This window comes from Telmatherina bonti (genome assembly GCF_933228915.1).
Source record: "Telmatherina bonti genome assembly, chromosome: 14".
NCBI classification, from domain to species: Eukaryota; Metazoa; Chordata; class Actinopteri; order Atheriniformes; family Telmatherinidae; genus Telmatherina; species Telmatherina bonti.
In genome coordinates this window covers 40511800-40537175 of record NC_136612.1, presented here as the reverse complement: position 1 = coordinate 40537175, position 25376 = coordinate 40511800, and the positions used below count along the sequence as shown (strand labels likewise).

At 51.9% G+C, this 25376-nt stretch overlaps 1 protein-coding gene across 2 annotated transcripts; it reads left to right on the top strand.

The window, feature by feature from the left end:
* Nucleotides 1-532: 532 nt before the first annotated feature.
* LOC306765024 (zinc finger protein 646) lies at nt 533-24762 on the top strand. Of its 2 annotated transcripts, XM_079252354.1 has the most exons (5): nt 533-672; nt 15026-17815; nt 21294-22403; nt 22491-22587; nt 23712-23756. In XM_079252354.1, the coding sequence occupies exons 2-4, from the start codon at nt 15246-15248 to the stop codon at nt 22567-22569; spliced, it is 3759 nt and encodes a 1252-aa protein (XP_079108480.1). In that variant the 5' UTR covers nt 533-672; nt 15026-15245; the 3' UTR covers nt 22570-22587; nt 23712-23756. The 2 variants fall into 2 exon arrangements, with proteins under 2 accessions (XP_079108480.1, XP_079108479.1); XM_079252353.1 differs by lacking the exon at nt 22491-22587 and having other exon boundaries at nt 23713-24762.
* The last annotated feature ends 614 nt before the right edge of the window (nt 24763-25376 follow it).

Sequence of the window (25376 nt, the reverse complement as noted above, 5' to 3'; positions counted from 1 at the left end):
GTTAATGTGGCCCCTGAGCTGGTTGATGTGGCCCCTGAGCTGGTTAATGTGGCCCCTGAGCTGGTTAATGTGGCCCCTGAGCTGGTTGATGTGGCCCCTGAGCTGGTTGATGTGGCCCCTGAGCTGGTTAATGTGGCCCCTGAGCTGGTTGATGTGGCCCCTGAGCTGGTTGATGTGGCCCCTGAGCTGGTTAATGTGGTCCCTGAGCTGGTTAATGTGGCCCCTGAGCTGGTTGATGTGTTATGGTTAGGGTAACTGGAAGGCGGACTGGTAAAGGGACTGCTGGACATCGGTTTGTCTCCCAGGACCTCCAGGAGCGGTGAGCCGATCCAGTGACCCTAGGCTGTCATTCAGCCCCGACACCAGTAGCTTGGCTCGGTTCGGTTCTGCAGCGGCGGACAGACCCGGTGGGGCAGACCGGGGGTCTTGCTGCTACCGTAGAATTTTCTCTTGTGGGTGATGACGCGCGTGCGGCCGCGCCGCGTCTTTCCGCTAGCGCGGCAGCGGCAGGAAGTGTGCTGCTGAAGCGGCAGCGGGGGGGGGCAGAGCCAAGAGCCAAAAGTCGCTGTTTGAACAGGAGGGAAAATAACCATGTCCACGTCGTGAAACGCGCACATTCTGCGCTTCCACACCGTGCATCTTGTCCGTGTGGTTGCAGGGCCCAGCTGGGGGGTAAGTGTGGAGCGGAAAACGGACTAAAACCGAGGTTTTCCATGAAAGGGGGGGGGGGGGGGCGGTGTGTCTGTGGAGATCTTTGTGTAGCTCGCGGCTAGCTGGGATGCTAGCCTCGGAGAGCTGCGGCAGTGCAGGCTGCTTTCACCTGGAGATGCGTCAGGTGTACACATAATGCAGCTGGGAGGGGGGTGCTGCTCTGTTTGTGTGTTTTGTTTTTTATTTGGACGTTTTGAACTTCCGACCCCCCCCCCCCCCCCGTCAGCCAGTTGGAGGGGCTGCTAACCGCTAGCCCAGTGCTAGCTGTTAGCTCGGCCGCGCATCAGCCTGCGGTCCCCGCCTGCTCTCCTCTGGATGCCCGGTGTTTCCAGGCTGAAATGCCCGCGGTGATGGGGTCCAGCATCCCGTTCAGGCGGTGAGCTCTGCTGGGGACCTCGCGGAGCCCGGCTGCGGGATTTTCGGGTTGCGCTGCCAGCTAACTGCGCTAGCTCTGGGAAAATGGCTATCCGCGGCTGGAAAGCCATTTTCCGATGTGGGGTCTCAGTGGAGGGGCCGATGGCTGCAGGGGGGTCTTTCTCTGCTGGGAGGGGGCATCATGTCGCAAACAGAGGCTGCTCTGCGGCCAGCAGTCCATCTGCCCCCTGCTCGGCTGTCCGGGCTGGAGCTGCGCTCCCCGGGTGAAAGTGCGGGAGACTGGGGGAGGAAATGTCGGCCGGGTCTCGGTGAGGATGCCCTGCTTTGTCCCGGGGGGAGACGGGCCAAGGTCGGGGTGCCTCCAGCCCGCCTGCACCGCGGAGAGCATGCTGCTTTGTCTGATGGGGAGGATTTCATTCCTTATTTTCTGACAGCTTTGACTCTAAACTAGATGTGAGTGTGCGTGCGTGTGGACGATACGGGCTGTGCACGCGGCCTCAGATGGCCTGTTGTGGCTGTAACGCACTAAAAGCTCCGCACGTTTGTTTACATGGTGAAGTGGAGAAAAGTTGTGATTGGCTGCAGCTCAGATTCAGATATAACTGGAGATGCTTCAGTCTGATCCAGATCACCGAGGACAGCCCACGTCTCAGATCCAGATTATATCCAGATCACCGAGGACAGCCCACGTCTCAGATCCAGATTATATCCAGATCACCGAGGACAGCCCACGTCTCAGATCCAGATTATATCCAGATCACAGAGGACAGCCCACGTCTCAGATCCAGATTATATCCAGATCACCGAGGACAGCCCACGTCTCAGATCCAGATTATATCCAGATCACCGAGGACAGCCAACGTCTCAGATCCAGATTATATCCAGATCACCGAGGACAGCCCACGTCTCAGATCCAGATTATATCCAGATCACCGAGGACAGCCCACGTCTCAGATCCAGATTATATCCAGATCACCGAGGACAGCCCACGTCTCAGATCCAGATTATATCCAGATCACCGAGGACAGCCCACGTCTCAGATCCAGATTATATCCAGATCACCGAGGACAGCCCACGTCTCAGATCCAGATTATATCCAGATCACCGAGGACAGCCCACGTCTCAGATCCAGATTATATCCAGATCACCGAGGACAGCCCACGTCTCAGATCCAGATTATATCCAGATCACCGAGGACAGCCAACGTCTCAGATCCAGATTATATCCAGATCACCGAGGACACCCCACGTCTCAGATCCAGATTATATCCAGATCACCGAGGACAGCCCACGTCTCAGATCCAGATTATATCCAGATCACCGAGGACAGCCAACGTCTCAGATGCAGATTATATCCAGATCACCGAGGACAGCCAACGTCTCAGATCCAGATTATATCCAGATCACCGAGGACAGCCCACGTCTCAGATCCAGATTATATCCAGATCACAGAGGACAGCCAACGTCTCAGATCCAGATTATATCCAGATCACCGAGGACAGCCAACGTCTCAGATCCAGATTATATCCAGATCACCGAGGACACCCCACGTCTCAGATCCAGATTATATCCAGATCACCGAGGACAGCCCACGTCTCAGATCCAGATTATATCCAGATCACCGAGGACAGCCCACGTCTCAGATCCAGATTATATCCAGATCACCGAGGACAGCCCACGTCTCAGATCCAGATTATATCCAGATCACCGAGGACAGCCCACGTCTCAGATCCAGATTATATCCAGATCACCGAGGACAGCCCACGTCTCAGATCCAGATTATATCCAGATCACCGAGGACAGCCCACGTCTCAGATCCAGATTATATCCAGATCACCGAGGACAGCCCACGTCTCAGATCCAGATTATATCCAGATCACAGAGGACAGCCAACGTCTCAGATCCAGATTATATCCAGATCACCGAGGACAGCCAACGTCTCAGATCCAGATTATATCCAGATCACCGAGGACACCCCACGTCTCAGATCCAGATTATATCCAGATCACCGAGGACAGCCCACGTCTCAGATCCAGATTATATCCAGATCACCGAGGACAGCCAACGTCTCAGATCCAGATTATATCCAGATCACCGAGGACACCCCACGTCTCAGATCCAGATTATATCCAGATCACCGAGGACACCCCACGTCTCAGATCCAGATTATATCCAGATCACCGAGGACAGCCCACGTCTCAGATCCAGATTATATCCAGATCACCGAGGACAGCCCACGTCTCAGATCCAGATTATATCCAGATCACCGAGGACACCCCACGTCTCAGATCCAGATTATATCCAGATCACCGAGGACAGCCCACGTCTCAGATCCAGATTATATCCAGATCACCGAGGACAGCCCACGTCTCAGATCCAGATTATATCCAGATCACCGAGGACAGCCCACGTCTCAGATCCAGATTATATCCAGATCACCGAGGACAGCCAATGTCTCAGATCCAGATTATATCCAGATCACCGAGGACACCCCACGTCTCAGATCCAGATTATATCCAGATCACCGAGGACAGCCCACGTCTCAGATCCAGATTATATCCAGATCACCGAGGACAGCCCACGTCTCAGATCCAGATTATATCCAGATCACCGAGGACAGCCCACGTCTCAGATCCAGATTATATCCAGATCACCGAGGACAGCCCACGTCTCAGATCCAGATTATATCCAGATCACCGAGGACAGCCCACGTCTCAGATCCAGATTATATCCAGATCACCGAGGACAGCCCACGTCTCAGATCCAGATTATATCCAGATCACCGAGGACAGCCAACGTCTCAGATCCAGATTATATCCAGATCACCGAGGACAGCCCACGTCTCAGATCCAGATTATATCCAGATCACCGAGGACAGCCCACGTCTCAGATCCAGATTATATCCAGATCACCGAGGACAGCCCACGTCTCAGATCCAGATTATATCCAGATCACCGAGGACAGCCCACGTCTCAGATCCAGATTATATCCAGATCACCGAGGACACCCCACGTCTCAGATCCAGATTATATCCAGATCACCGAGGACACCCCACGTCTCAGATCCAGATTATATCCAGATCACCGAGGACAGCCCACGTCTCAGATCCAGATTATATCCAGATCACCGAGGACAGCCCACGTCTCAGATCCAGATTATATCCAGATCACCGAGGACAGCCCACGTCTCAGATCCAGATTATATCCAGATCACCGAGGACAGCCCACGTCTCAGATCCAGACCAGATCACCGAGGACAGCCCACGTCTCAGATCCAGATTATATCCAGATCACCGAGGACAGCCCACGTCTCAGATCCAGATTATATCCAGATCACCGAGGACAGCCCACGTCTCAGATCCAGATTATATCCAGATCACCGAGGACACCCCACGTCTCAGATCCAGATTATATCCAGATCACCGAGGGACAGCCCACGTCTCACAGATCCAGATTATATCCAGATCACCGAGGACACCCCACGTCTCAGATCCAGATTATATCCAGATCACCGAGGACACCCCACGTCTCAGATCCAGATTATATCCAGATCACCGAGGACAGCCCACGTCTCAGATCCAGATTATATCCAGATCACCGAGGACAGCCCACGTCTCAGATCCAGATTATATCCAGATCACCGAGGACAGCCCACGTCTCAGATCCAGATTATATCCAGATCACCGAGGACAGCCCACGTCTCAGATCCAGATTATATCCAGATCACCGAGGACAGCCAATGTCTCAGATCCAGATTATATCCAGATCACCGAGGACACCCCACGTCTCAGATCAGATTATATCCAGATCACCGAGGACAGCCCACGTCTCAGATCCAGATTATATCCAGATCACCGAGGACAGCCCACGTCTCAGATCCAGATTATATCCAGATCACCGAGGGACAGCCCACGTCTCAGATCCAGATTATATCCAGATCACCGAGGACAGCCCACGTCTCAGATCCAGATTATATCCAGATCACCGAGGGACAGCCAACGTCTCAGATCCAGATTATATCCAGATCACCGAGGACAGCCCACGTCTCAGATCCAGATTATATCCAGATCACCGAGGACAGCCCACGTCTCAGATCCAGATTATATCCAGATCACCGAGGACAGCCCACGTCTCAGATCCAGATTATATCCAGATCACCGAGGACAGCCCACGTCTCAGATCCAGATTATATCCAGATCACCGAGGACAGCCCACGTCTCAGATCCAGATTATATCCAGATCACCGAGGACAGCCCACGTCTCAGATCCAGATTATATCCAGATCACCGAGGACAGCCCACGTCTCAGATCCAGATTATATCCAGATCACCGAGGACAGCCAACGTCTCAGATCCAGATTATATCCAGATCACCGAGGACAGCCAACGTCTCAGATCCAGATTATATCCAGATCACCGAGGACACCCACGTCTCAGATCCAGATTATATCCAGATCACCGAGGACACCCCACGTCTCAGATCCAGATTATATCCAGATCACCGAGGACAGCCACGTCTCAGATCCAGATTATATCCAGATCACCGAGGACAGCCCACGTCCTCAGATCCAGATTATATCCAGATCACCGAGGACAGCCCACGTCTCAGATCCAGATTATATCCAGATCACCGAGGACAGCCCCACGTCTCAGATCCAGATTATATCCAGATCACCGAGGACAGCCCACGTCTCAGATCCAGATTATATCCAGATCACCGAGGACAGCCCACGTCTCAGATCCAGATTATATCCAGATCACCGATCGAGGACAGCCAATGTCTCAGATCCAGATTATATCCAGATCACCGAGGACACCCCACGTCTCAGATCCAGATTATATCAGATCACCGAGGACACCCCACGTCTCAGATCCAGATTATATCCAGATCACCGAGGACAGCCCACGTCTCAGATCCAGATTATATCCAGATCACCGAGGACAGCCCACGTCTCAGATCCAGATTATATCCAGATCACCGAGGACAGCCCACGTCTCAGATCCAGATTATATCCAGATCACCGAGGACAGCCCACGTCTCAGATCCAGATTATATCCAGATCACCGAGGACAGCCAACGTCTCAGATCCAGATTATATCCAGATCACCGAGGACAGCCCACGTCTCAGATCCAGATTATATCCAGATCACCGAGGACAGCCCACGTCTCAGATCCAGATTATATCCAGATCACCGAGGACAGCCCACGTCTCAGATCCAGATTATATCCAGATCACCGAGGACAGCCCACGTCTCAGATCCAGATTATATCCAGATCACCGAGGACAGCCCCACCGTCTCAGATCCAGATTATATCCAGATCACCGAGGACAGCCCACGTCTCAGATCCAGATTATATCCAGATCACCGAGGACAGCCCACGTCTCAGATCCAGATTATATCCAGATCACCGAGGACAGCCCACGTCTCAGATCCAGATTATATCCAGATCACCGAGGACAGCCAACGTCTCAGATCCAGATTATATCCAGATCACCGAGGACAGCCAACGTCTCAGATCCAGATTATATCCAGATCACCGAGGACAGCCAACGTCTCAGATCCAGATTATATCCAGATCACCGAGGACAGCCCACGTCTCAGATCCAGATTATATCCAGATCACCGAGGACAGCCCACGTCTCAGATCCAGATTATATCCAGATCACCGAGGACAGCCACGTCTCAGATCCAGATTATATCCAGATCACCGAGGACAGCCCACGTCTCAGATCCAGATTATATCCAGATCACGAGGACAGCCCACGTCTCAGATCCAGATTATATCCAGATCACCGAGGACAGCCAACGTCCAGATCCAGATTATATCCAGATCACCGAGGACACCCCACGTCTCAGATCCAGATTATATCCAGATCACCGAGGACACCCCACGTCTCAGATCCAGATTATATCCAGATCACCGAGGACAGCCCACGTCTCAGATCCAGATTATATCCAGATCACCGAGGACAGCCCACGTCTCAGATCCAGATTATATCCAGATCACCGAGGACAGCCCACGTCTCTGATCCAGATTATAAAGTCCTGAATGTGAACCGGAACCTTCTTCAGATGGAAGATAAACTGTATGATCTGTAATGGTGATCGATCATTCTTCTCCACTGATTGAATCGGTTCACATTGATCAATTTTTATAGCTCCCCCACCCCCCACGCTGCAAATCAAAACCATCAATCAGTACTGTTTCCACCAATCCCTTTCATATCCTTGAGTCTGACTCAGTTTCATGAGTCTGACTTGTTTCTGTCAGTCAGACTCGTTTCCTCCAGCCTGAATCGTTTCCATGAATCTGGTTCCTTTCTTCGAGTCAGGCTCATTTGTATGAACCTAACTTATTTCCATGAGTCTGACTCGTTGCCGTCGGTCTGACTTGTTGCTGTCGGTCTGACTCATTCTCGTTGGTGTGACTCGTTCCTGTCGGTCTAACTTGTTGCCGTCGGTCTGACTTGTTCCTGACTCGTTCCCGTTGGTCTGACTCGTTCCGTTGGGCTGAGTTGTTCCCTTTGGGCTGACTCGTTCCCGTTGGTCTGACTCGTTCCCGTTGGGCTGAGTTGTTCCCTTTGGGCTGACTCGTTCCCGTCGGTCTGACTCGTTTCTGACTCTTTCCATTCGGTCTAACTCGTTCCTGACTCGTTCCCGTCGGTCTGACTCGTTCCCGTCGGTCTGACTCGTTCCCGTCGGTCTGACTCGTTCCCGTCGGTCTGACTCGTTTCCGTTGGGCTGACTCGTTCCCTTTGGGCTGACTCGTTCCCGTCGGTCTGACTCGTTCCCGTCGGTCTGACTCGTTCCCGTTGGGCTGAGTTGTTCCCGTTGGGCTGACTCGTTCCCGTTGGGCTGAGTTGTTCCCTTTGGGCTGACTCGTTCCCGTCGGTCTGACTCGTTTCTGACTCTTTCCATTCGGTCTAACTCGTTCCTGACTCGTTCCCGTCGGTCTGACTCGTTCCCGTCGGTCTGAATCGTTTGACTCGTTCCCGTCGGTCTGACTCGTTCCCGTCGTTCTGACTCGTTCCGTCGGTCTGACTCGTTTGACTCGTTCCCGTCGGTCTGACTCGTTCCATTCGGTCTGAATCGTTTGACTCGTTCCCGTCGGTCTGACTCGTTCCCGTCGTTCTGACTCGTTCCCGTCGTTCTGACTCGTTCCCGTCGGTCTGACTCGTTTGACTCGTTCCCGTCGGTCTGACTCGTTCCATTCGGTCTGACTCGTTCCCGTCGGTCTGACTCGTTTCCGTCGGTCTGACTCGTTCCATTCGGTCTGACTCGTTCCATTCGGTCTGACTCGTTCCCGTTGGTCTGACTCGTTCTCGTCGGTCTGACTCGTTCTCGTCGGTCTGACTCGTTCCCGTCGGTCTGACTCGTTCTCGTCGGTCTGACTCGTTCCCGTCGGTCTGACTCGTTCCCGTCGGTCTGACTCGTTCCCGTCGGTCTGAATCGTTTGACTCGTTCCCGTCGGTCTGACTCGTTCCATTCGGTCTGAATCGTTTGACTCGTTCCCGTCGGTCTGACTCGTTCCCGTCGGTCTGACTCGTTTGACTCGTTCCCGTCGGTCTGACTCGTTCCCGTCGGTCTGAATCGTTTGACTCGTTCCCGTCGGTCTGACTCGTTCCTGACTCGTTCCCGTCGGTCTGACTCGTTCTCGTCGGTCTGACTCGTTCCCGTCGGTCTGAATCGTTTGACTCGTTCCCGTCGGTCTGACTCGTTCCATTCGGTCTGAATCGTTTGACTCGTTCCCGTCGGTCTGACTCGTTCCCGTCGTTCTGACTCGTTCCCGTCGGTCTGACTCGTTTGACTCGTTCCCGTCGGTCTGACTCGTTTGACTCGTTCCCGTCGGTCTGACTCGTTCCATTCGGTCTGACTCGTTCCCGTCGGTCTCACTCGTTTCCGTCGGTCTGACTCGTTCCATTCGGTCTGACTCGTTCCCGTTGGTCTGACTCGTTCCCGTCGGTCTGACTCGTTCTCGTCGGTCTGACTCGTTCCCGTCGGTCTGACTCGTTCTCGTCGGTCTGACTCGTTCCCGTCGGTCTGACTCGTTCCCGTCGGTCTGAATCGTTTGACTCGTTCCCGTCGGTCTGACTCGTTCCATTCGGTCTGAATCGTTTGACTCGTTCCCGTCGGTCTGACTCGTTCCCGTCGGTCTGACTCGTTTGACTCGTTCCCGTCGGTCTGACTCGTTCCATTCGGTCTGAATCGTTTGACTCGTTCCCGTCGGTCTGACTCGTTCCCGTCGGTCTGACTCGTTTGACTCGTTCCCGTCGGTCTGACGCGTTCCCGTCGGTCTGAATCGTTTGACTCGTTCCCGTCGGTCTGACTCGTTCCTGACTCGTTCCCGTCGGTCTGACTCGTTCTCGTCGGTCTGACTCGTTCCCGTCGGTCTGACTCGTTCCCGTCGGTCTGAATCGTTTGACTCGTTCCCGTCGGTCTGACTCGTTCCATTCGGTCTGAATCGTTTGACTCGTTCCCGTCGGTCTGACTCGTTCCCGTCGGTCTGACTCGTTTGACTCGTTCCCGTCGGTCTGACTCGTTCCCGTCGGTCTGACTCGTTCCATTCGGTCTGACTCGTTCCCGTCGGTCTCACTCGTTTCCGTCGGTCTGACTCGTTCCATTCGGTCTGACTCGTTCCCGTTGGTCTGACTCGTTCCCGTCGGTCTGACTCGTTCTCGTCGGTCTGACTCGTTCCCGTCGGTCTGACTCGTTCTCGTCGGTCTGACTCGTTCCCGTCGGTCTGACTCGTTCTCGTCGGTCTGACTCGTTCCCGTCGGTCTGACTCGTTCTCGTCGGTCTGACTCGTTCCCGTCGGTCTGACTCGTTCCCGTCGGTCTGAATCGTTTGACTCGTTCCCGTCGGTCTGACTCGTTCCATTCGGTCTGAATCGTTTGACTCGTTCTCGTCGGTCTGACTCGTTCCCGTCGGTCTGACTCGTTCCCGTCGGTCTGACTCGTTTGACTCGTTCCCGTCGGTCTGAATCGTTTGACTCGTTCCCGTCGGTCTGACTCGTTCCTGACTCGTTCCCGTCGGTCTGACTCGTTTCCGTCGGTCTGACTCGTTCTCGTCGGTCTGACTCGTTCCCGTCGGTCTGACTCGTTCCCGTCGGTCTGAATCGTTTGACTCGTTCCCGTCGGTCTGACTCGTTCCATTCGGTCTGAATCGTTTGACTCGTTCCCGTCGGTCTGACTCGTTCCCGTCGGTCTGACTCGTTTGACTCGTTCCCGTCGGTCTGACTCGTTCCATTCGGTCTGAATCGTTTGACTCGTTCCCGTCGGTCTGACTCGTTCCCGTCGGTCTGACTCGTTTGACTCGTTCCCGTCGGTCTGACTCGTTCCATTCGGTCTGACTCGTTCCCGTCGGTCTCACTCGTTCCCGTCGGTCTGACTCGTTCCATTCGGTCTGACTCGTTCTCGTCGGTCTGACTCGTTCCCGTCGGTCTGACTCGTTCCCGTCGGTCTGACTTGTTCCCGTCGGTCTGACTCGTTCCCGTCGGTCTGACTCGTTCCCGTCGGTCTGAATCGTTTGACTCGTTCCCGTCGGTCTGACTCGTTCCATTCGGTCTGAATCGTTTGACTCGTTCTCGTCGGTCTGACTCGTTCCCGTCGGTCTGACTCGTTCCCGTCGGTCTGACTCGTTTGACTCGTTCCCGTCGGTCTGACTCGTTCCCGTCGGTCTGAATCGTTTGACTCGTTCCCGTCGGTCTGACTCGTTCCTGACTCGTTCCCGTCGGTCTGACTCGTTTCCGTCGGTCTGACTCGTTCTCGTCGGTCTGAATCGTTTCCGTCGGTCTGACTCGTTCCTGACTCGTTCCCGTCGGTCTGACTCGTTCCTGTCGGTCTGACTCGTTTCCGTCGGTCTGACTCGTTCCCGTCGGTCTGAATCGTTTCCGTCGGTCTGACTCGTTCCCGTCGGTCTGAATCGTTCCCGTCGGTCTGACTCGTTTCCGTCGGTCTGACTCGTTCCTGACTCGTTCCCGTCGGTCTGACTCGTTCCTGTCGGTCTGACTCGTTTCCGTCGGTCTGACTCGTTCCCGTCGGTCTGAATCGTTTCCGTCGGTCTGACTCGTTCCCGTCGGTCTGACTCGTTCCCGTCGGTCTGACTCGTTTCCGTCGGTCTGACTCGTTCCCGTCGGTCTGAATCGTTTCCGTCGGTCTGACTCGTTCCTGTCGGTCTGACTCGTTTCCGTCGGTCTGACTCGTTCCCGTCGGTCTGACTCGTTCCCGTCGGTCTGACTCGTTTCCGTCGGTCTGACTCGTTCCCGTCGGTCTGAATCGTTTCCGTCGGTCTGACTCGTTCCCGTCGGTCTGAATCGTTTGACTCGTTCCCGTGGCTGTTACACCACCATGACGATGACGATCTGGCTCAGGTGTTGGACCCGTCCAGCTTCTGATCTGTGATTGGACAGGAAGTCATTGGAAGTCCTTGAAAGCCAGGCAGGTGCTGAAATACTGGAGTTTGTAATGAGCTGTGCAGATCAGCCAGTTAAAGCTGACCCAGTTTAATCGTCCTGGAAGAAGTAATCTGATTACAGCTAGCCCAACTCGTCAGCAGGGTTAGAGTCCTACAATCTGGATGAGCACACAGCAGGACTGACCGGTGGTCTGATACCTGGCCACCTGGACCAGCCGGGGGGGGGGGGTTGTGGTTGTTTCAGAATGAAATGGTTTTCTTCTTCACGCCGGTCTGGTCCTCTTTTCTGCTAAATACTAGTGCAGCGCCACCTCTGGTGGGAATGGGGAGATATTATTCTAATGGTTTGGCTGGTTTCACCAAAGTGCAGCGTGAACACGGTCCGCATGGATACACCCCCCACAGCTGGACCGGGTCCCCAGTCGGACCGAGTCCCCGACCGGACCGAGTCCCCAGTTTGACCGAGTCCCCGACCGGACCGAGTCCCCAGTTTGACCGAGTCCCCGACCGGACCGAGTCTCCAACATCATACATGCAGAAAAGCATTTATTAAATTCTGTTTTTTCTATTTTAATTTTTGGGAATTCCATTTTTTCCATTATATTTTTAGGGAATCCCCCTTTTCTTTTTAAAAAAAATTTTTTACTCCTATTTTACTTCCAAAAACCTTCTTTTTTAAATTAAATAACTATAATTTAGACAAATGAAATAAAAATGTACTTTATTGTATTGAGGTGACAGACGAGACATGTCCTCAGTACATTACAGTGCATCTAAAACCAGCAGAAAGAGAAACTTGCATCTATCCATGGAGACAGCATCCATCAGGAAGTTTTGGTTTTTACACTCCTGTGATAAAAGAAGATAAAAACATTAATTCACACATGTAATACTCAATGTGTTTTATTTATTGATAATTTTTTATTAATATCAATTGTATGGCTGTTCATATTATTGTTATTTGATTATAAATTTTATTTTAATGCATTGATTTACATGTTCAGAAAGTAATGCCTTTTATTCTTATTGCATGTGCATGTCAGCCAGATTCCCACATGGGATGAGTTGTTTGGTTTTTTTAAAATTCTGCTGCGTAATCTATAATCCTTATTTAGAAAACCTATTTGCAGTTATCTTATTATATTCTTATTGCATCGTACTTTTCCTTCACGTGGCTTTTTGACACAACGTCACTTCTCTATTTTTACTTCTCAAGTCAACGGAGTGTTGACAGAAACATCAGTTCACCTGAACCATGAAAGTCGTTGGGGAACTGCTCGGCTCTGTACCGAGGGATTACCGTTGAGTTCTGCAGTTTTTTCATCAACGCAGCCAAAGTAGCGTGCAGCTGCTTCGCCTTGCTTACTCTGTTTTGAAGTGGGACGGGGGAGGGCTCCGTCAGTGGGAGCGGCTGGTTGTGCCACCAGATTTCTTTGCCTCCATGCAGTTTTCTCCGGACAAACGTTCCTTCTCCACATGAAAACAGTTTTGCTGTCAAATTAAGTCAACTTCCATGACGTTCCGCGTTAAAAAAATTTATTCCTTTTTAATCGGCCAGTCCGTGATTCTGTGATCGCGGAAATTACAGGACCCTACATCTGCAAATTTACGCATTGACAGAGTCAGCTACGTTCTGCAGCACCACCACCTGGCTGTTGCTATGGTAACGTGGCTTTTGACCTGGATGATGCGTTTGAATTCTTCATATTTCTCCACGTCTGCTCCTCCATGGTGACGTAGCTGCTCTACAAACTCCACCCCCTTATCCGAGCGTTCCAACCATTGTACTGTGGAATAATAACCAGCCTGGTGGTTCGGCGGATCTAGATCTTGAATGTCTGGCTAAGTCTACCAGGTAACGGAGATGTCCGGGATACTTGTCTGGCTTCGTAGTCCAGGCTCAGGTACCACTCTGAACATCAGCCATGTTTCCATGGATACCAGCATTCAGGTTGCCATCGCAGCGGGAGAAACTACACTGGTCTGATCTGACTCAGTCGGATCAAAGCTGGATCCTGATGGAACCAAATCAGTTCAGGTAGAAATGATCCTTATTGATCAAGTCAACCGTAACGTTCTGCAGTTCCCCCTTCATCCACTAGAGGCTGCAAAACAGAGCAAATCCCCATAGACTCCCATGTTAAAAAGACCAACTTCACAGCAGAAATAAACATGTTTACAGCAGGAATAAACACGTTTACAGCAGGAATAAACACGTTTACGGCAGGAATAAACACGTTTACGGCAGGAATAAACATGTTTACGGCAGGAATAAACACGTTTACGGCAGAAATAAACACGTTTACGGCAGGAATAAACACGTTTACGGCAGGAATAAACATGTTTACGGCAGGAATAAACATGTTTACGGCAGAAATAAACACGTTTACGGCAGGAATAAACACGTTTACGGCAGAAATAAACATGTTTACGGCAGGAATAAACACGTTTACGGCAGGAATAAACACGTTTACGACAGAAATAAACACGTTTACGACAGAAATAAACACGTTTACGGCAGGAATAAACACGTTTACGGCAGGAATAAACACGTTTACGGCAGAAATAAACACGTTTACAGCAGGAATAAACACGTTTACGGCATAAATAAACACGTTTACGGCATAAATAAACACGTTTACGGCATAAATAAACACGTTTACGGCAGAAATAAACACGTTTACGGCAGAAATAAACAACGTTTACGGCAGGAATAAACACGTTTACGGCAGGAATAAACACGTTTTTTTTGCAGCCCCTAGTGGATGAGGGGGGAGCTACAGTTTTATGCACTTCAGCGTAGGCTTGACTTTTAACCGCTGGAGGTTGCCGCTGGTCAGTTCCTAACAGCAGCAAGGTTAGCCACCCAACACGGCAGCGCAACAGAAAATGTTTTGTCACCAACAATGGTCAGTTTGTTCATATCCAGCAAGCATCAATAAATGAAACAGAAGAGCGTCACTGTTGTCACTCATAAAGGAAACTCTTATCTCTGAGTTTTATGATTGGGTACTTTACAGTTTAATAAGTTAAAATCAGGTGTTGTGGGAAACTTATGCTTTTTCCAAACCCAACTCTTGTAGAAATGTCTGAAAATTGATTGTTTAACCGTTGGTAGCGCAGTGGTTAGGAGTGCCGACGCAGGTCATTGTCGGTAAACAAACGTAGGATGAATGCCGGGAGAAATGTCTGGAGGTCAGACGTTCTGATCAACCTGAGATCGCAAGGATCCGATGCAGCTCCGTGTTTTCTCTGATGGAAGCACAAGTTCTGCATCGGCAATAGATGAACCCCTTTTCTTCTTCGTTGGTTGTCGTGACGGATATCAGAAACCCCCCCCCAACCCACCCACCCACAGACGCACACACACACACAGACGCGCGCACACACAGACGCACAGACACACACACACACACACACACAGACGCACAGACACACACACAGACGCACAGACACACACACAAATGCAACACAAAAAAGTGAGACGACTTTGTCATTAACCGTCTTCTTTTTGTTGTTTCCACAGTGAGACCTGATTGGCTGGTGTGACCCTTCCCCCCTCCCTCCTACAGGCCCGCCACCTCCCAAGGCGGGCCCTGATTGGCTGGACCTTGATTGGTGGGAAAATGGCCAACGTCCTCGACTGAAGAGCTAACCAGTGCCATTTCCTCCCCCTGCCCCGACATCACTGTTCATTGCTGCGTTGTGAACCGTGATTCCCTCCAACTGCCTTGCTGTAGAGTACTATGGCAATGCATGATATGAGTCGAGCCAAGGGTTTCCCCTGTAAAGAATGTGATATGGTCTGCCCGAGTACTCAAAGTCTTCTAGAGCATATGAAAGCACATTATCAGCAGGAAGAGAGCGGTCGTTTCGAGTGTGAACAGTGTGGAAGGATTTACAAGCACGCAGCTAGCCTCGCCAATCATAAGAAGTCTCACGAAGTCGGATCGTTCCAGTGTCCTGTTTGTACGCGCACGCTGCCCAACGCGGTGGCTTTGAAGAACCACCTGCGGATCCATACTCTTTCCCCGAGCAGTGCCCACGCAGAGGAGGAGAGCGAGGAGGTGCCCGAGGAGACCGGGCAGGAGGAGAGGGACTACGGCCTCGCCCAGGACCTCTCGGACGGGTTTGGACGCTCCCATTTGAACAGTAGTGGTATGGGACATAGTGTCCTGCAAGGCCACGAGACAGACGACCACGGAAAAAAAGGCTCCCCAGAATCTGACGACGCCTGGGACAGGCCATTCAAGTGTGATCAGTGCGACAGGACCTACCGGCATCACGGTAGTCTGGTGAACCACAAGAAGTGTCACCAGCAAGGAACTTTTAAGTGTTCTGTGTGTTTCAAACAGTTCGGCAACCTGGCTGCCCTAAACAGCCACGAGAGAACTCATTCAAAGTTCAAGACCCCGGGGACCTCCATGGTGAGCAGCAGCAGTAGCAGCAGCAGCCTCCATGACTCGGAGCGCGGCGCCAGCTCGCAGTCATCTCAGAGTGATGACACCACCTCCTGTTTCTGCCACCTGTGCCAGATCGCGCTACCAAACAAGGCCGACTTCCAGGAGCACATCCTGTTGCACAACACGGCCTCGCCTTCCCTCGGCCTGCCGCGCAGCTTCCCCGGCATTATGCCTCACAACCTGAGTGCCGTCCGGTCCCCAGCGTACACCCCAGCCCTGGGGGACCCTCTGCCTCTACCGCCGCTTCCCACTGAGAAACGAGGCCCCTATGACCCTATCATGGGCCCTCCGGTAAACAACCCCATCTACACATGTGCGTACTGCGGGGCAGGACACCCGGACCTAGAGACTTTGAAGGTCCACTATCTGACCCACGACCCCCACCCGCCCTCCCACAGTCAGGACAGCTCCATCCTGAACTCGGACACTCTCAGTTCTGGCTCGCGGGGGTCGGTGTCGTCGCCGTCTGGAGGCCGGGTGCCTCAGGCAAACTCTCCCGATGATGAGGAGCGGCGCTTCAAGTGTGGGGAGTGTGGGAAAAGTTACAGACACGCAGGAAGTCTGGTCAACCACAAACGCTGCCATCAGACAGGCCACTACCAGTGCACCATCTGCTGTAAGCAGTACCCCCACCTGGCAGCGCTGCACAGCCACCTGCGGAGCCACAAAGGCCGTGCCACCAACCAGCCAGTCAACAGTGACGGCAACGACTGGCTGTCTCCAGAGCCGCTGACGCTGGACTCCCAGCAGAGTTACGTCCAGGAGGGCAGCGGTGCCACCACTCCAATCTCACTGCCAGGAAACCTCGGCGACGCCGCCCACTTTGTGCCAGACGGAGGGCACAGCAGTGGGCTGGACTCTCTGGAGTTTCATGATCGCTTTGACGGCAGCTCGCTGTCACAGAGCAGCTCCGCTCACCGGCAAGCCGACAGACATGTATGTGCCGACTGCGGCGAAATGTACGGCGACGTTTCAGGCATTAAGTCCCACATGTGTCCTCGTCGCGGCCAGCAGCAGCCGCCGCCGGGTAACATGTCCAACGGTTTCATGGGAAACATGTCCTACCACGGCTCCGGTGGGACCTCGCTGCCCTCCGGAAGCTCCAGCAGCATGAAAGAAGGCAGCAGCCAGAGACAGTTCTCGCAGAGTGGAGGGAAAAGGATGGGAAGCAATGACAAAGATGACGACGACGACGGAGAGGTGTATCAGTGTTCGGTGTGCGGCAACCACTATGCCAGCCTCAGAGCCCTCAGAAGCCACCTGCGTAGCCACGCCAATAACCCAACAGGACCAGGACCTTCCAGTCTGGACCAGGACTGGAGAATGATCTGCTCCACGTGCGGCCAGAGTTTCTCCCGGAAGCAGGACCTCCTGAATCACCAGTTAATCCATGGCCCCCAGAGGCAGGACAGCCAGCAGCAGGGTATCCCCGGCAGTTCGGCCAACGTCAGCAAGATGGACGGCCGCAACCACATTTGCGTCGACTGTGGCATGTTTTTTGCGGACCGCCACCACCTGATCACTCACTTGTGTCCTGGAAAGAATCAGTCCAGCTCCATCAACAAGCCAGGTCTGAACGGAGCCAAAGGCCTGTCAGGTGGGGACGGTGTCAGCGGCGGGGTTGCCGGCGGAAGCCGTGACGTCGGAGCCGAAGGGCGCAGGTCACTGATTGATCAAAGCGACAAACCACACAAGTGTGATCAGTGTGGACGGGGTTACCGACACCCCTGCTCACTCCTCAACCACAAGAAGTCTCATAAGACGGGTGTGTTTCGCTGCCTGGTGTGCCAGAAACGCTACTACAACCTGCTGGCTCTGAAGAACCACCAACGGACCCACTTCGACCTGAAGAGGTACGCTTATGTCCAGACTTAGAACAGAGTAGAGGGGTGGGATTTGTCAGATTACCCTGAATTCTGGAGCTGCTGAAGGGCTCCCGCTGGTGGATCGTGGCGGTTCATGTTACCGTATGTTTTCTTCAGGCGCTAGCAAGAGTTGCTGATAATGGTCGTTGTCTTTTCAATGCAGGTGGTGTGGGCTTCATTGCAGCGATGACTTGAGAAAACGGACAGCGTGAACGTTCTTCGTCATGGCCCCTGGCATTGCAAATATAAGGAAGCCGTTTTGTTGGTCATTGTTTATCCAGTTGCTTGTTTTTCTTTTGTTTTGCCTTTAAGGCTCATTTCTGCTCCCTTACGTTCACAAATACAGATGTCAGTTTTACGTTTAAAGTGTCTGTTGCTGTCCTCGTACCTCCGTGCGTTGCCGCGAGTCGGCTCATTCAGTTCAGACGCTGGTTGGTTCATGTCAGCTATCCGGCTGTGTCTGTGGTTTCAGGTGTTGTTTCTCTGTTGCGTCAAGTCACAAGCTTAAAACGGGCCAAATTACACACACAACAACGGCAGAGACGGAGGCGAGTGTCTGTCTGTCTGGCGTTACTCGCCTACTGTCTGCAGAGAGTAGGTCTGCGTGAGGCACAGTTGACTCTGGTGAAATGTGCTGTCGCACTCCAGCGTAAAGCCACGTTGCCACGTTGTTTTGTTCTATTCTATGTTTTACGCACAAATTTGGTGAGAAGTTCCAAAAATCCAGAAACCAAACCACAAGCTGAGCAGTCAGAAGGGTAAACGGTGCATGACCGCACTGCATGTTGGCAGTTTGTCTTCTCAAGCTGTGGTCTGGGAGTTGTTGGGGCTGAACTTTTTCTTCACGTGAAGGGTTGTGTGATTCGGTTGGACATTTGAAGCGGCAGAATATTGTAGTTTCTGCTGTTGACAGATTCAACAAGGTTGAAGAGACGGCTGTAATCAGGGTTCATACGGTCATGAAAAACCTGGAAAAGTTATGGAATTTTAAAATACAATTTCCAGGCCCTGGAAAAGTTAGTAAAAATATCTATTTTGTCAGAAGTTTTGGAAAAGTCATGGAAATATATAATGTTTAATTAAATATCCAAATAAAATGTGTGTCGTAATAAAATGCCAATTGCCTCGGACCGTCACAATTTTTTGGTGGTGAAAGGGTTTATTCAATTTGGCGGCGTTCATGCGCCTTTGGATTGAAAGCACACCCACACTTGTAGGGGAGACCGGCCTAAGTTCAGGAAATGGAAAAGGTGACCGCGACCGCACGCCAGGAAAATGACATTTTAATAATATGTGGCTTTCAAGAGAACAATATAATCTGTGGCTCGATAGGGACACTGACAAGAGATGTGCCAGATGTAAATTTTGTGTTAAATCAATATATCAAATATAGGCAAATCAGCGCTCATGAGCCACTTGAAAGGAAAGAAACACCAAGCTGTAGCTGCAAGTGCTAACAGCGCAGTAACAATAAGTGATTTTATGAAAGCTCGGACATCCAGAAGCTGTTCTTCAGTTTACACAGCAACAAAGCAGGCAACTATCACCGTTTCTGCCAGTAATGAAGTGCTTAAAGCGGAGGTACTATGGGCCCTAAAGTATAGTTTTTTAGGAAGAGCTCACATTGGAAGAATTTTATTTGAAGTTTTCTGTAATTGTTTTGAAGGTGAATACAAAGACTTGTACTCCACAGATTTATTGTGCATTTACACATGCATAATGTGAAATTAAAATGTATTGTGCACTTGTCTGGTGTTTTTAGGTTTCACAGTCACCATACGGTACATTTCAGACTTGGCCCTAATACAGCCTTTCACTAGTCGGGCCCCATGGGCCCAAAGCACTGACCTCTTACGATCAAGCATCTTTTTCATCTCCTATTGCGTGTATTTTTCAGTGATCAGTGCTTAGGTCTCATGGTTCCTACCGGAAGGGGAAAGATTTGGGCTCTCTATCTTACGTATTGTCATGATAATCAGTTTTCGTTGATCATGGAAATTCCATAAAAAGTTTTGGAGAAGTCATGGAAAATCACTGGTGAAAAGTGTAAGAACCCTGTGTAAAAGCTGGTTGTGTTGATGAAGCGGGAATATCTGTACAGCACACATATTCCCGTCAAGTATGTAAAAACGAACTTTGTTTTTGTGGTTGAGGTTGAAAGAAAACCCAGTTTTGTCTTATTTACCGTAGCTGTCCTGCCACCTACTGCACTGGAGGTGGAGCTGTTTTACATCTTCACTATTTGACCAAAAATATGAGAATCTCAATTTTGTTTTGTTTTTATAACGAAGCATGTTGTGGAAAGTTGAGCATGAACATGTCCATGTTCAACTTGTTGTCCATCTCAAAGGCATGAAGCGGTAGTTTTTCAGGGTCCCATCACAACTCCAGATAAGTGAAAGTAAACATTTTTTTTAACAGAAAGCCAACGTAGTTCTAGCAGCTCCAGCTCTGGGATGAAGCCTTGTGAATATCGTATGTTTCTGCAGCCCACATTTCTGTTTCTGGTCCATGAGAAGAAATCAGGACCGGAGACCTTTCTGACAAAGAAAAACCTCCTAACCCAGAAGCATGCGGGGAAACTGTTTGGGCCCGATGACACCAAGATTTAACTTGTTAAGCCAAAAGGAAAGAAAGCAAATTTGGTGGTGTCATGTTGTGGATTGCTCTTCAGCAGCTGGAACTGGAGTCTTCCTCCAGTGGAAGACGGACTTGTCCAGGGAGTGTTAGTCCTTCCGTCCACCAGGAGGCAGCACTGTCTGCTTGTGGGGATTTTTTTTCACTTCCAAAACGTCTCCTCAGCATCCAGATGCGTCATGTTTTCTGGGAATGTTTTGATTGGTTGATGGGGAGCATTTTTCCACCAATAGGAAGCAAGGTTTTCAAGTTTTTTTTGGCTTTTTTCGCCCTTGTTTTGCAAGCGCTTACTTTGTTGTGCTTTGTTTGTTTTACTGTGTTTTTTCTAAGCCCAACGTGGCAGGGATGTAAAGGAATGAGTATGTAGTACATTTTAATTCAAACTGGTTTTATTGGTTTGTTATCACCACTGAACTGGTTAATCCGCATGTCGACAGAAGGGTTTGGATGTGGACGAGAGGTGAAAACAGCCGTGTGTGTGGAAAAGGCCTTTGTTTCTACAGTTTTATCTGACGCAGAGACTCATGTCTTCCCTGGTGGCTCATGGTCTGGACTCTGCAGGTGATGAGAGCAAACATGGTCGCCACGGTAACAAAGAAGACAGAAGAGATGCTGCTCACGTCATATGAAGACAGCTGACTTGTTTTTATCAGCAAACATATCCGAAGCTGTCGACTGTGTTTGATGAGAAGCTTCCTGTCTTTAAACCATCCAGACCAGTTCAGACCAGTAACCCAGGACAGCTTTTACCTGTGAGGGTCCCATGATCTGCTGAAAAGTGTTAACTTCCTGTTTCTGTCTCCTTCACTTCTGTTCGTTCCTCCTGCAGACACAAGTGTGAGGAATGCGGCAAAGCCTTCAAAATCCAGAAGCAGCTGATCAACCACCTCCGTCTGCACGAGGAGCACCGGGCCAAAGGTCTGGTCCGGACCGGCCCCAATGGGGCCCGCTTCCAGCAGCCGGGCCCGTCTCAGATGCAGACCATGAGAGGGGAGTCTTCGAAAGGTCCCGTGATGGGGGTCAAGTATAGCCACCAAGGCTTCAAGAAGCCCTACTCCTCGGCCGGCACCTCCCGGCCCCAAAAGTTTGACCCGGCAGAGAGTGGGCGGCGGCCTTTTGCCTGCGAGGAGTGTGGGAAGACGTATCGGCACGCCGGCAGCCTGGCCAACCACAAAAACCTCCACAAGATTGGAGAGTACCACTGCAATGTGTGCAACTCCACCTACCCCAACCGGTTGGCCATGAAGAACCACCTGCGCCTGCACTTCGCCCAGAAGAAGCACAACTGCCAGGAATGCGGCAAAGGTTTTCGGACCCAGCGGCAGCTCGCCACCCACACTACAGCTGGCCTGTGCAAGGGCCCGCAAGGCCCCGGGGCCCAGATGGATTTTGAGTGCGACGGCTGCTGTGAAGGCTTCGCCACGGCCGACGAGCTGGCGGCTCACAATTGCCCAGCGCAACACCTTCCTTCGTCGTCCTCCACCACCAGTTCCACCAGCATCAGCATGGAGAGGAACTCTGTGGACATGGACTCAGACGAGCGGCCGTACGCCTGCGACCTCTGCAGCTGCACCTACAAACACGCCAGCTCCTTGCTCAACCACAAACACACGCACAAAACCGGAAACTTCCGCTGCAACTTCTGCGACAAGCCGTACACCAACTACATGGCGCTGCGCAACCACATGCGCATCCACACACAGCGCAAGAAGCACATCTGCCACACCTGTGGGAAAGCCTTCCGGCTGGCCAGGTTCCTCCGAAACCACCAGAAGGTGCATGAGGAGGGCGCCACCCCTTTCGGCTGCCCCACCTGTGGGAAGAGCTTCCAGGGGAGATCCGGTCTGGCCCGGCACCGCTGCGGGGACAACCAGGTAGGCATGGAAGTCAGGAGGAAGGCCACAGCATCCGCGGGAGAGGGAGAAGAGTGTCGGTACACGTGAGTTCTCGTCAGTTGTTTGTGATTCTTCGAAGTTCAACAAACAAATAGTGAAGATAAATTTAGGTCTCTACATGTCTATTACAGGTATATGATCTCCAATCCGGCTTCCTTGGGACCATACGCGTGCCGGAATTCGGATTTTTCTGAAGTTTGGACAGATTGAATTAGTGGAGAGACCAGATAAGTCACCCCCGTTTGCTTTCAGTTAGCATATCTCACACACTGTAGTTTGTAGGCTGCCTTCAATCATGTCATGTTCAGATGTTTTTCATGCTATTCTCTTCTCTGACGCAGACTCTTGTTGATGTTGTTGTTGTTTTCCTTCTGTTCTCCACCTGCTGGGGTCTGTTTCTCCCTGTTTCCACCAACGGGTCCGACTTGGGGTGATATTTTCATTAGACAGTTGCAAATGTGAAGCATGGCGGAGCAAACAGATTGTTCTGCTTTTTGATAGCCTGGTTTTGGACAGATCCAATCCTGCAGTCTGTCGACTGGTTAAAAAGCATTGTCGCTACCTGTGATGTATGCCATTCTCCTCCTTTGTTGCCTCCTTCTTCCTTACAAGTCAAGTGAGGCATCCTCCACGGTCGCTGTGCTGCAGGCTTTAGATGTTTCCGCTTGGAGCCATTTGACAAGAATCTGATGTTGGAAGAAAATGTAAAACCTGCAGGACAACGATCCCTGAGGACCGGATTTGATCCGAAGCATACCGTCTCCTCCACCGTGTTTGTTATTGTCAGAAATGCAGGCTAACGGCCGTGCTAACGTAAAGGACGAATGGAATTATCAGGGACCTGTAAAGGCACATCTATCGCTTTCTGTCAACCAGGTAAGGGTACGGTTGCTGTGGAAACGTGGCAGGAGATCAGGATGCAGACCCCTTGGTGGAAACGGGGCTTTTGTCTTTGTTGTCGTGGTCAGTTAGCGAGTAGAAGTGCGACAGTGAAGATCAGGGAGGATTTGTAGCTCGCTGCACTGCATCCCAGCTCGTTGGCCGACTCGCCTTGGGACCGTGTCTTTTAGACTTTAGGGGGAGGAAGCTGGTGGATTGTGCAGTGCAGAAAGCAGCAGATACCTCCCACCTCCCTCTTAGCTGTTTGTCCATGTCCCCCCTACCTCACCCACACAGAACCCCCCACCCCCAGTGCCCTGTATAAAAACGATAAATGGAACACAACTTTTAGAAGCTTTGAGCCGGATTTCAGATCATATACCTGTATGTGTAACATGACTGAATAAATGTTGCACCTCCACCTTTCGTCGCTAATCCCTCCCCTCGTTCTCCCACCTATTTGTCTCTGCACAGATGTGATCAGTGCGGCCGGTCCTACCGACACGCAAGTTCCCTCCTCAACCACAAGAACACTCACACCGTTGGCATCTACCACTGCGCTGTGTGCCTCAAGACCTACTCCAACCTGCTCGCCCTGAAGAACCACCGCCGCATCCACTCCGAGACACGGCGCCACCGCTGCCATGACTGCGGCAAAGCCTTCCGCGTGTCCTCGCAGCTCTACAACCACCGCCGTGTCCACCAGAAGCAGCGGGAGCTGACCTGCCGGTCCTGCCAGAGGGCCTTCCCCACCCAGGCCAGCTTCAGACTGCATATGGAGATCACCCACGGCCAGGCGCCGCAGCCCCGCCAACCCAGACCCCAGCAGCCGCGCCCCGGGGGCTCCCAGGAGCTGGGCTGGGGGTCTGGCCTGGACCTCACGCTCTTACAGGAGCAAGGACTTGACCCAAGCAGCTTGGCCAAAGCCCGTGCCCGGGAAGGCGATGTCGAGGTCGCCAAGCCCCACGTGTGTGACCAGTGTGGGCGGTCCTACCGTCATGCCAGCTCCCTGCTCAACCACAAGAACAGCCACAAGACCGGGACCTACTTCTGCTCATCCTGCCAGAAGGAGTTCCCTAACCTGATGTCCCTGAAAAACCACCGGCGGATCCACACAGAGCCAAAGCGCTACCAGTGTCCCGACTGCGGGAAGTCGTTCCGGGTCTCCACGCAGCTCATCTGCCACCGCCGGATCCACACCAAGGAGAAGCCGTTTTCCTGCCAGCAGTGCGACAAGCGCTTCTCCTCCAAGTCCAACCTGAGGCACCACATGAAGGTGCACTGGAGCAGCTCCGCTCCCCAGCCACCTGTTGCTGTCCCCAACTACCTGGGGATGCCTGGGGGGCCCTTCATTTAGGCTGAGGAGGGGGTTAGATGCCAAAACGTAGCGGAGCCATCTTCATGCACAGCTCCTCTTTCTCATTCTTCTCACACACACACACACACACACACACTTATGTATGTGTGTATATATATATATATATATATATATATATATATATATATATATATATATATAAAGATGTTTGTATGTACACAGGACACGCTGCAGCTCCCCTATCTGCTGCATGCAGCCTCCTATGACTGAAGCCCCGCCCCCTGAGCCGGACCTGGACTTGTTCTGAGACACTTGTGGGTCCTGGTGGGGGTCTGAGGGTTCATGTGGAGTTGCTCATCGGCATTGCTCTCATCAGATATGTGATGACAGCGGTGCTCCATGTTTTACTTTCCGTTCTGGAGCAGCAAAGACTTCAGGAAGCCTGAACCGAGGGGCTGCTTGCGTTGTGAGTGTTCCTGACTTGATGCTCGCACACCTGGACTCAGTATGAACAGCAGCCTATCTTTCTTTCAGGCCAGCTAGAACCTGACCGCCGGGGTAAAAGGGTCCCATGTGAACTGGATCTGTAGAACTGAACCATTACAGAAGATGGGAATTATCCTGACACCAGCAGAACCCGGTCCTGTAACAGTTTTCCATGAATGAACCTGACACTTTACAAAACGGTTTATCTGCTTGTCTGGACAAAAAGGATGGAAAGGTGTTGGCCGATCACTTGCCTGATCCCTGGTCCACCGCAAGGCCGATCACTTGCCTGATCCCTGGTCCGCCGCAAGGCCGATCACTTGCCTGATCCCTG